This window comes from Cnephaeus nilssonii (assembly GCF_951640355.1).
Source record: "Cnephaeus nilssonii genome assembly, chromosome: 13".
In the NCBI taxonomy this organism is placed as follows: Eukaryota; Metazoa; Chordata; class Mammalia; order Chiroptera; family Vespertilionidae; genus Cnephaeus; species Cnephaeus nilssonii.
Genome location: NC_137084.1, coordinates 20,237,903 through 20,250,454, shown reverse-complemented (window position 1 = coordinate 20,250,454; position 12,552 = coordinate 20,237,903). Strand labels below are relative to the sequence as shown.

Sequence of the window (12,552 nt, the reverse complement as noted above, 5' to 3'; positions counted from 1 at the left end):
ACAGCTTTTTAGCTTTGAGGGCTCTGCATTGATGGGCTGTGTCATCTCCTCTGGGTCATCTCAACATCATCTGAACAGAAACATGTTGCTTATACCAAACCTATGTTTTCCAACTTCCACACAATTTAATGCTTACTTAGACCAGACCACCTTTGGACTAGTTCATAAAGTCCTCAGAAAATATTTTAACTTTTAACTTCTATTAGGATGTCAAGGGAGAAGGAATAATATGTAGAAAAGGAGTGAATGAAGAAAGGATAAAAACTGGAAAAAGGTCTGGTACTCAGGGGAAATTGGAATTCTTACCCACAACCCACTACCTACCTTCTTTCTCTTAGCTCCTCATAAACGGGGCAAAGAAAAGAGCGTAGCTTTGGGTGGATTAAGTATTGCAGTTTCCTGGTCTATGTTACCAAAGTACAACCCCTTCCTCTTCCATGAATGGTCCTTGTCTTTCCTGACTCCTATCACATGCACCCCCTGCCTCACACACCACATTCCAGCAAGAAGTTTGCATTTTTCTGGGGATGGGAGACAAGGAATAAAGCAAAAAGTCAAAGTAAGCCCACAGCTAAGTTTTTCATTCTCCTGAAAACCAAAACAGACTAGACACCACATATGTGCCCTGCCTTTATCTTAGCAGAAGCAAGGGGGCCAGCGTGATCAAATCCATGCTTTTAAATGAAGTGAAAAAGGTATTCAAGAACATTTGTGTGACGTATTCCCTTCAGTTCCAGGCTGACCTCCTGGAGGCACCCGACAGGATGCATGCCTGTTACCTGGCACTTGAGGCTTTGCCCAGTTTTAGTACCAATGTCACCTAATTACAATGATCAGGGAGACTCTACCAGTGTTCCTCCACAACATTTTAAAAAGTTATACATTTCTCACCAAATCAAATGTCATTAGTGAGTGATCTTCTGTGGAGGATAGTTTGTCCTCCCCCGGTTCACATTCACAATTAGGAGCTTAGGTTTACAATTGGTTCTTCTTCGGAGGGGCTTGGAGCATTCCAGCCTGTGAGGCCGTAAGAGGGAGGATCAGAGAAGTGACAGAAGTGGAGCCCAGCCAGGGGCACCAATGTCTACAACCCCTTTACTTGACCTCGTCTCTTACGCATTAAAATGTTCCTCTAAACTTCTGAGTGTTTTGTGGGTTAGTTTCAGCCAAACTAACCACTTTTCTGCACATACTGCCTTTCCCAGGAATTCTTTGAAGATGACTGAGTCAGAGAGACAAAGTAGAACTGTGGCTTCCAGACTTTCAATGCACTAACTGCCCATGCAAGTGAAAACCTTGGCTAACTTATTTAACTTTACTTTTTCCCCATCACCATTTATACCCCCATACCCTTTCCCACCTCCCCCGTGCAATCATCACACTGCTGTCATGTCCATGTGGTCTCTCTCTCTTTACAAACTTATATTTCAACTAACAAATTGGCACATAAATAAGCATTGAAATATGTACTTAAGGAGAACTCTGTCTGATTGTTCCCCCAGAGGAAATTGGAACTCGGGAGTTCTCAGGGCTTTTACCAAGTCAGAGCCCAGAGAGGAGGGTTCCCAGGCCTGCTTTCCTGCTGGTGAGCCCAGGCTGGGATCTGTGGGAAGGCCAGTCCAGATTTCAAGAAAACCACACTTTGTGAACTCTCAGAAATGCAGACAAAGGTGGCTTTGGGGAACAAAGGTGGCTTTACTATTGCATTTTATTTCTGTGTTCTTGTTAATATCAGGATGATTAATGTTAAACATTTATTTGAAAAACAACAGCTTGTGAACTATTGAAACATACAGTCTAGTGTGGTCAGGTAAGGGGAACTGTAAGAAGTGAACATTCATAGTTGTTAAAAAGTCTTCCCCTCAGGTTCATTTACTTAATTCCCCTGTCATGTGGTCTGTTTTCTTTAAAGGAACAAGAAGTCAAGCCAGGTCCCTTGGGCAAATGTGTGGTTAGAAAAGATGTGAAAAAAAATAGAGAAAAGGGACTCCCCCCACTCCACCCAGTGGGAGGGCTTATGTTTATTTACAGGCTCAGGGAATTACCCCAATTGCCTCACAGATAGGCACCTGATCTATAGAAAGGAGAAGGTTGACAATTTGTGGTTGGTTGTTCGTTTGCCATTTATTGTTCTGCATGTACAGCTCATGAGCACCAGGTGGCGATGTCCTCTCACAGAGCAACACCAACAACTTCAAAACACAGCAGTTACAAAGATTTACATTAGGACAGTCACCTGCCCTCTCCCAGAAACCCACCCCCACTCAATGCCAGTGACCACAGACAAAGAAAGGGGACAGGACCCTTTCTTGTACCACAATGGGGCCTTCCCCCACTCTTCTCATGCACACAACAGTGCAATACCAGGACGAGTACTTTTGACCAAGTCTAAAAACCACAGAGGAAAGGAATGAAAACATAAAGGCACACACAACCACATATGCACAATTAATCTTTATGGGATGACCATCTGACAGGGTTTGTCATCCCTGGAGACCCAGGGAGGGAGGAACTGGGCTGCTGGTGCTAAGACGATGAAAGGAAAGGCATGGAAGTCCCTGCGTGGGCCAGGGAGTTCAGCAGGCCTTCAGGTGGGGACACACTTGTTCAAAGTGCTGGATGCCCAGGGCCTCTGCTGGCAGGGTCCTCACTGAACCCAAGACTGTACCTTTTCAAGCCAGCTCCAGAGAAAGGGCAAAAGGAATGCTTCCCACCTTGGCACAGTGTTAGAAAGGAAATGCAAGATTTCCTCTGCCCAGAATGTCCCACAAGAAGATGAGGATGAGGTAGCCCCAGCTGAGCATCCTCAGAGAGGAAGAGAAATGGGGCACAGATAACCAACGCCCCAGGGGAAAGGCTTGAAGGTCTGAAGACTTACTCTCAAAGTGGCATTTCCCCTGGCATACATCCTGCCTTGTATACTGTCTGGAGCCCCTTTCCCACCCACACTTTCTTCTGCCTGATGCAGGAAATCAGTTTCTCCCCTTTGCCCATTGCCAGTTGTCAAAGCATGTCTTCTTTCTTCTCCTTCTCCTACTGCACAACTGTGCTTCTATCCACTGTCCCTCGTCTGATTCCTCATCATTGTGGGTGATGAGCCCAGAAGACACTGGACAAGGGTGAAGGCGGAGATGGCAGTGGCCCATGGTAAAGCTCTCTAATGACCTCTCCTATATGGGAGCTTGGCGAGGGCATGGGGAGGGACATTCAACACTGCAGGGATGTCTCTTCCATTGAGTTTGGGTGTTTCCTTCCCAACAGCGGCAGGAAATGACTCTGTGGTGCAGTGAACTCAGGACCAACCACCCAGTTTGCTGGTGAGATAAATGACTGCTGACTTATGGGAGAGACCAGAACCAAGATGGCAGACAAAATTCTCCCCATCAGAACTCCCCCTGCTACAGCCTATGACTGTCCAGACAGCCAGTGGGAAAATGATGAAAGGCTCAGCACCAGCGTTTCCCTGGGAACTGGGTGATACTTAGGTAAATCCACTGGTCACAGCTACAGGCCTAACAACAGCAGCTCTGAAGCGGACTCTCGGGAAAGCTTGGTTTCTGGTTCTAATTTTAGTACCATTTTTGAAGGTTCTTTTGTTTCAAATTTTCTAGCATCAAAAACCTCCCAAATAGTATGAAATATATATGCATATATATACGTCAAACCCCCAAAACATGAGGTATATAAATTCAAATTAGTATCCAGAGGAACTTCCCCCAAACATATAGTTCAAAGAACCCACTTTCAAAGGGGAAATTGGGTTTCCCTGCTTGATTCCCCCTTCTCTACTCCCTGACCCCCAATTCATTTCATAATGGGAGCGAGCCAAAGGCAAGAGGAATGTTGGGGAGGAGATAGATAGGGTCTTGGGACACAACCCATACACAGGTTGGACTAGACCATAAGATGGTGCTAACCCTGTTACGAATGAGCTAAAGAGGCTCTCTCCATGTTCTAGGTCAATCTGCAATAGACTAGAGAAATGGGGGGCCCAGTACCACCCCTGGGCTCTAATTAACAAATTTGCATGGACAGAGATTGAAGCTCTCAGAGAAATGAGGCTGGATGGAGATTGGCTCAGATCCAATCTTGAAAGAGACTGAAAAAGGGGTCAGTCCAGCCCTCACCTTACACATCTCCCCAAACACAGTTCTGACTCAATCAGAATCCAAGTTTACTATGTGATGGGTTGGCAAAGGGTGAGAGAAGTCGAGGGGCCATGGCTGGGCTTTCTGATCCCCATCAGAATTGGGGTTTGACATCTTGCAAAACAGACTGAGAACATAATGGGACTCTCCACCAACCTGGCCCAGTGGTATGCACATGAATGTGCGTGCGCGCGCGCGCGCACACACACACACACACACACATGCATATAGACACGCACATATGCACATACACAGATGGCACAGAGCCCAGCACAGGCTCTACTCACAGTGACTTGATGAAACTCATGGAATCTTTGAGCTGATCTCGGATGAGTTTGGAAGAAGACTATGGACTCCTCTCCCTGAGGACAGTTCAGATGCTAAATGGGATGCAGGCTCTGGTCTGATCAGTTAGTGGCTGGAAACACCTTGGAATGCCACCCAGAGAGGAATCCCAGAGCCCATCCATCTGCATGAGAGAAGCAGATGCCTCTTTGGACCGGTCAATGGTGTGAGGAGGGAGGGCCCAGAGAAGCCAAGGACTCTTATGAGAACTGAGTGTGCTCTTAGAGGCCTTTGCCTCCTTGACCCTCTTGGCAAGATGCGCTTCCTCACTCTACACTGAGGCATTGATTTCTGATGTCACAGCATTTTAGCGGTTCACCTCTTTGCCCCCCAAACTTGCACAGTGAGAGCTCCTCGCCTCCAGCAGAGGAGAGAAAAGCAGAAACTCCACTTTTGGAAGTGGAAGCAGCAAGAAGCCATCTGAGGCAATGACCCTTAGGCTTCACGAGGCCAGGATATGGAGTGCCCGTGCACTGTCCACACCCTAAGTGTGCTGACCATGCCCCCGACTCAGGGGGTGAGGGGCGGTGTTTTTGACTACCCAGCACCGAAAACTCCATGGGAACAGACTAGGGGTGGCCCTCATCTCATGTCCCTTTTGTAATGGATGAGGTTTACGAATGAAATCCTCTTATTCAATCTGGCTCCCCTCTGTGGCTGGGAGGAATGGGGACTGGAGATAGGACAGGAGGGGAGATGAGGGAGTCTGGAGGGCACTGCACCAACTTCTACCTTGACTCTCCTCACTTCCTACCCTGTGGTCCCCACAGCCCCTCTCCCCCAAAGCCCTTCCAGTTCAGTCCTTCTCCTGGGCAGTGCTCTCTTCAGAAATGCCCTGGGCAGCCAGTTCAGCCAGCACATTATCCAGGTAATTGGCATCTGGGTAGCCATGGCCAGTGAGATTAGAGCCAAACTCTGTCTTGTGGTGGACCTCATTCCAGATGACGGTGTCTGACTCGCCCGTTGTGCTGGAGGTACCAATGGCAAAAATGAGGCGGCGATCCCAGGCCACCAGCAGCAACTTCAGAACCTACAAGAGAAAAGGCAGGAAATCAAAGTCAGACATTTAGTGTTGATCAAAGGCTATCATTTGGATGGTAGAGAGTCCTGTGAAGGGCCCCACCCCTTCCTGCGTGGTGACGCCCTAAGTGAAGGGAAGATTTGGATGTGGACTCGGGGACATGCAGGTAAGTCTTGGCTCTGTCACTGCCTAACTGTGTGACCTTGGACAAGTTAGATCACCTCTCTGAGATTTAATTTCCTTATTTATAGAACAGCAATGGTATGAGCTGCCACTAAAGGCTGTGAGTAGTTTAGCAGGTGCTACATGAAAAGTAGCTTAATAACAGTGCCTGGAACACACTATTCAACAAATATTAGCTACCAATATCACAGCTGCACTTTAAAAGTTAGGACCTAGGAGTTCAAGGCACTTCTTTTTTTAAAAAATATTTTTTAAATTAATTTCAGAGAGGAAGGGAGAGGGAGAGAGAGGTAGAAACATCAACGATGAGAGTATCATTGATTGGCTGCGTCTTGCAGGCCCCTTACTGGGGATCGAGTCCGCAAACTGAGCATGTGCCCTTGACTGGAATCTAGCCCGGGACTTTCCAGTCTGCAGTCCAATGCTCTATCCACTGAGCCAAATCAGCTAGGGCTCAAGGCACTTCTGATCTGAGACCTTCTGAAGTTGTGCCCGCCACCCCTACTCCACCCCACCCCCAAGTTTTGCTTGGGTCCCTAACATAGACGTAAATAACCTGACACCCCCACATTGATGTGGTATTCATTTACCCACAGCTGATGTTGTGGGATATTTCTGCAATGACAAGGTTGAAGTGCTTTGACCTCTTCAAGGCCAATTCATATTTATTTGCTCATCTCGTCCTCACATCCACACTTTGAGTGAGGTCTGGCTGGTGTTTAATTGTCTCTATTTTACAGGTGAGGCCCAGAGAGGTGTTAGGGCTTGCAGAATGTTCTAATTCAGCTAAAATTTAAAAATATATATCTTTGTTAAGCAAGACAAATAAATGCCTAACACTATGTCCAGCATGAAGAAGGCACCTGATAAAAATGCATTGGGTTAAAAACTGAACGACCATAAACATGGTGTGGGCTGAAGGTGGGGAATCGTAGTAATAATAGTAGTAGACATGAACACTATGAGCCACTGTTCCCTGCCTCAGAGCACTGCTTCTCAGGCTTTAATGTGCTCTCAGATCACCTGGGATCTTGTTAAAATGAAGCAGGTTCTATGGTTCTGAATTTCAATCGAGCTTTCAGATGTTGCCACTGGTGTTGTCCTAGGACCAGCTGTTAAGCAGCAAAGTCCTAAGGGAAGGATTCTAAAATAGGTTAATTATTGCCACCCCCACCATCCTAAAAAAAATTTCTAATCATATCCATCCTTACCTATGGTTGACTCAACTATGATCTTGTGACCATGTGCATCTGGAGCTAAGAGAGACACAGTTCTCTTTACCTTGGAAGCAAAACTTGGGTCCCTAACATAGAAACAAATAACCTGATACCCGGGCTCTTACTTTTCTCCCTTTCTCGCTGTCTGGAAGGTAACAATGTCTTGGGAAGCCACGGGCACTGAAGCTCTTCCCAGGATTTGGGTGTTCTGGTCCCTGAAAGTAAAGAAAGAAAACAAAGGGCATTTAAAAAAATCATTTTTTATATATACATATACATACATATATATACATACATATATATGTATGTGTGTGTGTGTATACACACACACACACACACACACACACACACACACACACACACACTAGAGGCCCAGTGCATGAAATTCATGCACGGGGGTGGGGTGTGTGTGTCCCTCAGCCCAGCCTGCACCCTCTCCAATCTGGGACATCCCTTTCACAATCCAGGACTGCTGGCTCCCAACCCCTCGCTTGCCTGCCTGCCTGATTGCCCCTAACCGCTTCTGCCTGCCAGCCTGATCACCCCCTAACCACTCCCCTGCCAGCCTGATTGACGCCTAACTGCTCCCCTGCTGGCCTGATTGCCCCTAAGTGCCTTCCCCTGTCAGCCTGGTCGCCCCTAACTGTCCTCCCCTGCAGGCCTAGTTGCCCCAAACTGCCCTCCCCGCTGGCCTGGTAACCCCTAACTGCCCTCCCCTGCAGGCCTGGTCCCCCCCCAACTGCCCTCCCCTGCAGGCCTGGGTCTCCCCCAATTGCCCTCCCTTGCAGGCCTGGACCCTCCCAACTGCCCTCCCCTGATGGCCTGATCACCCACAACTGCCCTCCCCTGCCGGTCATCTTGTGGTGGCCATCTTGTGTCCACATGGGGGTGGCCATCTTTGACCACGTGGGAGTGGCCATCTTGTGTGTTGGAGTGACTGTCCATTTGCATATCACTCTTTTGTTAGATAGGATAATTTCAGAAAGAGGTAGGGAAAGGGAGAGATAGAAACATCAGTGAAGAGAGAGAAAAACTGATCAGCTGCCTCCTGCACACCCCCTACTGGAGATTGAGTCTGAAGGCTGGGCAAGTGCCCCAATCGGGAATCAAACCGTTACTTCCTGGTTCCTAGGTCAAGGCTCAACCACTGATGCATACTAGCCAGGCAACAAAGGGCATTTTTCAACATATTTCTGATAAGGAGATGTAGGCTGGGACTAATGGAGATAATGAAGACAATAATAATGGTCTTAGGGTCTAGACAGAGAACAGACCCCAAAGGCAGCAGGAGTGAAGCCCTGGGCTTGGACCCAAGCTGCAGCCTCCCAGCTGTGTCAGCTGGAGCCCTCTCTTGGGGCGTTGGTTTCCCATCCATTAAACAGGACGGATGTAGAATCTCATCTTGTGTGATTGTTATGAATGTTAAGTGAGCATGGCGCCTGCTTGCATACTAAGAGCTCAGTACATGTTTAGCATCACATCTATTCTGACTGGTTTTACAAAAGAGGAATACAGCCCTCACAGGAGAAATGACTTCCATAGTGTTAGTGGCTTTGCCAAAACTCAAGCCCAGGATCTCTGAGGCACACTCTGGACTTTTTACCTCCAAACTGCTCAGAACAATACAAGTGCCTCTTGCTCTGAGCTACACAGTCAGAATGATCTGAATGATTCTTGTGCATTTTCTCCTTTGTCCTCATGGTTGTTTTGTTTTGTTGTTGTTTGTGTGTGTGTGTGTGTGTGTGTTTTTTTGGTTTGTTTTCTTGTTTAATACTATGGATTGGGAAATTCATGACTAAACATCTAACAACATTTCAACTGTTGTCACCTAGTCCCATGAAGCAGTCTCAGGCCACTGGGTGGAAAAGAAACTAAAGCAGAATGTAGCCAGAAACCAGGATGCCCAGTCAGGGTCCACAGGCCCCTTTGAGAAATTCATCAAAAGTGAGGCATTTTTGCAAGTAACATATTTTTTTCTTTATATACAAATGTTTGTGTATTGTTTCTGATTATCCCAGACCCCTTCAGAATCTGTGAAACCTGTTTTAACATCTCGTCCAGATATAATATAATATAAAACCAATATAATCCTATATAATAAAAGGCTAATATGCAAATTATCCCCTCAACCTGGAGTTTGACCAGGGGGCGGGGCCGACCAGCCCACCGCCCACGGCCCCACCCCCAGCGGCCCTGCCCCCCCCCATTCTTCCTTTCCCCCCACCCCCCATCGGGGAAGGCCAACTGCCTGTGGCCCCTCCCCCTGGCTGGCCCTGCCCCTGATTGCACCCCCACCCCAATCGGGGGTGGGGCCAGGCAACTGCCTGCGGCCCCTCTCCCTGGCTGCCCGGCTGATCAGCCGGATTGGGGCAGGCCGGACCCCACCAATATAATATTAATAATTCCATGCTTGTCCTGGTACTGGCTCTCCACAGAGATAATTGGTGAACGTGTCCTGGTGAATGTAGGAAACTACAAGAAATCACAGAGTCTTTGTTTTCTTTTTTGATGCACAAGGATGATTCCAAAATGATTTTAAAATTCTGGAATTTAAAATGTTTTTAATGGCTTGGTTCAACCTATGACTTTGCAAATCAAACGGCATTGTAAGTGTGTGGGCTCTCAGAAAGAGCTACCGTGCCTTCTTGGAGATGCAGGACTGCACGGTCCTGAATTTCATATTCACATGAAATCACTCCACATTTGCCACATCCCCATGGCCACGCCTGTTTCTGAGCCAGTTTGCCTTACTGAAGGTCCAGTTCCCAGCAGGGCTCTGCCCGCCCCGCTCCTGCCTGGGACAGGCCCGTCCTGCGAAGGCACAGACGCTTGCTGGCGCTGACCCAGCAAGGCTGAGTGCTCCTGGTGCATTGCTAAGCGAAGCAGTCACGACTGGGCTTGAGTTTCTCCCCCAGGGAACTGTTCTCTGCAGTGAAGGCCGAGCTGAAGGTCTCCACTCTTCACGAAAGCCCAAGCCTCCCGGGGCTGAGAAAGGGCAATGAAATCATGACCTTAACCAGGGATGCCCCAAATGAAACACTTCCTCATGGCCCTTCAACACCCCCACCTTTTCTCCTCTGGGACTCTATGGTCGCCTCCTACTAAAATTTCTGTTTTCCATTTCTTCATGTCTTTCAGAGCCTACTAGCAACTGCCCTGCTCCAGAAAGTCTCCTCCGACCCTCCTAGTGAGCCAGACACGGGCCCTCCTCCTTACCCAGACAAGTGGGATACTCCAATAATGAGGATACTCCCATAACGGTGGTGACCAGGGATTGGGCACCACAGTGCTGTGCCCAGCACCACAATATGCACATATAATGATAGCTCCCATCCTCTGAAAACCCCTGCATAATGGGTTCCTGGCTGCACAGATAAAGAAACTGAGCCAGGAAGGTCAGGTGGCTGTCCGAAGTCCCCAGCTGGTGAGGATCAGCAGGAATTGGAAGCCGCCCACAGCTTTTACCGATGGCGCATTTCCTCTTTGCTCTGTAGCTTGGTGATGTACAGTTAATTGCCCCCCTGACTGGTTGGTAGGTCCCTTGAAGAAGTACTATGTTTTTCATTCAATTCTTTTACAGGCTATCACATCCCCTTGTTTTGTTTCTCCCAGATCAAGTCTCACTATTTGAAAGAACCTTGTTTATTTATCTGTTTACTTTATTGTTATCCTTCTCCCACTAGAATGGGGACTTCAGGGGAGCAAGGACGGTGTCCATCTTGCTCACCATTGTTTCTCTCGAACATGCCTGGCTCATAACCCACACTCAAATGTTTGTTAAATGAAAGAAAAAATGGAAAAAGGCAAGGAGGAGAGGGAAGGGGAGGGTGAACTAATAAATATTTACTAACAAAATGAATCCAGTAAGCACCCTAGAGCATTTAGAAAAAGCTTTGATGTGTGACAAAGGAATGCGCCTGTATTGACTGCCAGGAAAATTGTTCAATTTGTTCCTTGGGACCGTCTTTCAAAGAATCAAAAGAGGAAATAAATGCCCACAAAAATCAGAGCCAAGGAATAGCTATCAAATTACAAATGCTAATACCATTTGACAAGGAGATTCCACTTCTAGAAAATTATTCTACAGACATACTCATATGCGTACAAGGTTATTCATTACAGCATTATTTGTTGTAGCAAAAGATTGGACACAATCCATATGCCCATCAAGTGGAGACTGTTGAATATGAATTACGGTAGCTTTATACAATGGATTATCACGCAGAGCTGAGAAAGAATGAGGAAGCTCTCTCTATGCGGACAAGGGAAGATATACAGTCTACATTGTTCATTGAAAAATGCAGGGTGCAGAACAATATGTCTAATATGTCACACTTTGTGTAAAAATGGGAGGAGAGGATGCAGTCTGTTGCATGTGCACAAAGAATACGGGAAGGAGAGAAAAGGAAGTAAGCACAATGGTGGGGCGTGGGGGAGGGGGAGACCCCGTGGATCGGGGGTGAGAGTGGAAAGAAGAGTATTCAGGGTATAACAATATTAGTCAGTTTGGGCTGCTCTAACAAAATACCACAAACTGGGTGGCTTTCAAACAACAGAAACTCATTTCTCATGGTCCTGGAGGCTGGAAAGTCTAAGATCAAGGTGCCTGCAGACTCAGTGTCGGGTGAGGCTCGACCACATAACTTGTTTGGTTTCACAAGTTCACAGCTGGAGAAGAACTCGCTTCATGAGGAATTGTACCTTGAGTCTCATCTCTACCTGATTTAGGTGCTATTTAGACGAGACTTTGGATTTAGACTTTGAAGTTGATGCTTGAGTGAGTTAAGACTTTTGAGTTTGTTGGGATAGAATAAATGTATTCAACAAGGACATGAGTTCAGGAAGGGCAGAGGTGGAATGCTATTGACTGAAAGTTTGTGTCCCCCCAAAACTGATATGTTGAAACCTAATCCCCAACAAGATGGTATTAGGAGGTGGGGGTTTTGGGTAGCCGATTAGGTTAGGAGGGTGGAACCTTCGTGAATGGGATTAGTGCTTTATAAGAGAGACCCCAGAAAGCTCCCTCTCCCCTCCCACCGTATGAGGTCACAGCAAGGAGACCAGGAAGCAGGCCCTCAGCAGACACTGAATCTGCTTGCATGTTGACCTTGGACTTCCTAGCCTCAGAGATAAATTTATGTTGTTTCAAAACCATCTAGTCTGTGGTATTTTTGTTACTGCAGCCTGAATGGACTAAGACAAACATTTACTTACAAACATTTAAAATGATAACAGTTGATGGCTGAGGATGGGCTCACCTGAATGCCAGGGGGGATGCTGTAGATGATCCGGATGGTTTTGCAGTCTGGGTGGCCAGGCAACGAGTGGGGGATGAGGTGGTACTCCATCTTCCCTGGAGGCTGGGTGCCTGTTTTCACCCCATAAATGGTCTTACAGGTTGGACACTGCAAACTGCCATCCTGAGGAGACAAGGCCAGTACAACCAGACTGGGAAACAGTTTTGGTAATGACCTCCCCACTCAATCCCCAAAAGGTACCATAGACAAAGGGCCTGGGGGACAAAATACACCCAAATGAGTAACAGGCCTTAGTTGTCCTACCCCCACTTGGCTACCAAGGCTATTTTTGCTTTCTCTCAAGTAGCAGGAGGCAAATTCCACCAATAGTCCCGTACCCT

The 12,552-nt window shown here is 47.3% G+C and overlaps 1 protein-coding gene across 1 annotated transcript in view; it reads right to left on the bottom strand.

Annotated features, from left to right (window-relative positions):
- Window positions 1-2,217: 2,217 nt before the first annotated feature.
- The window catches only part of DTX4 (deltex E3 ubiquitin ligase 4), a 32,193-nt gene continuing 21,858 nt past the window's right edge, over window positions 2,218-12,552 (bottom strand). The window contains exons 7-9 of the mRNA XM_079789077.1: window positions 12,173-12,334; window positions 7,040-7,129; window positions 2,218-5,523 (exon numbers count right to left, since the gene is read on the bottom strand). Coding sequence (XP_079645203.1) covers window positions 5,290-5,523; window positions 7,040-7,129; window positions 12,173-12,334 — 486 coding nt within the window. The 3' untranslated portion in view covers window positions 2,218-5,289. The remainder of the gene's footprint in view (window positions 5,524-7,039; window positions 7,130-12,172; window positions 12,335-12,552) is intronic.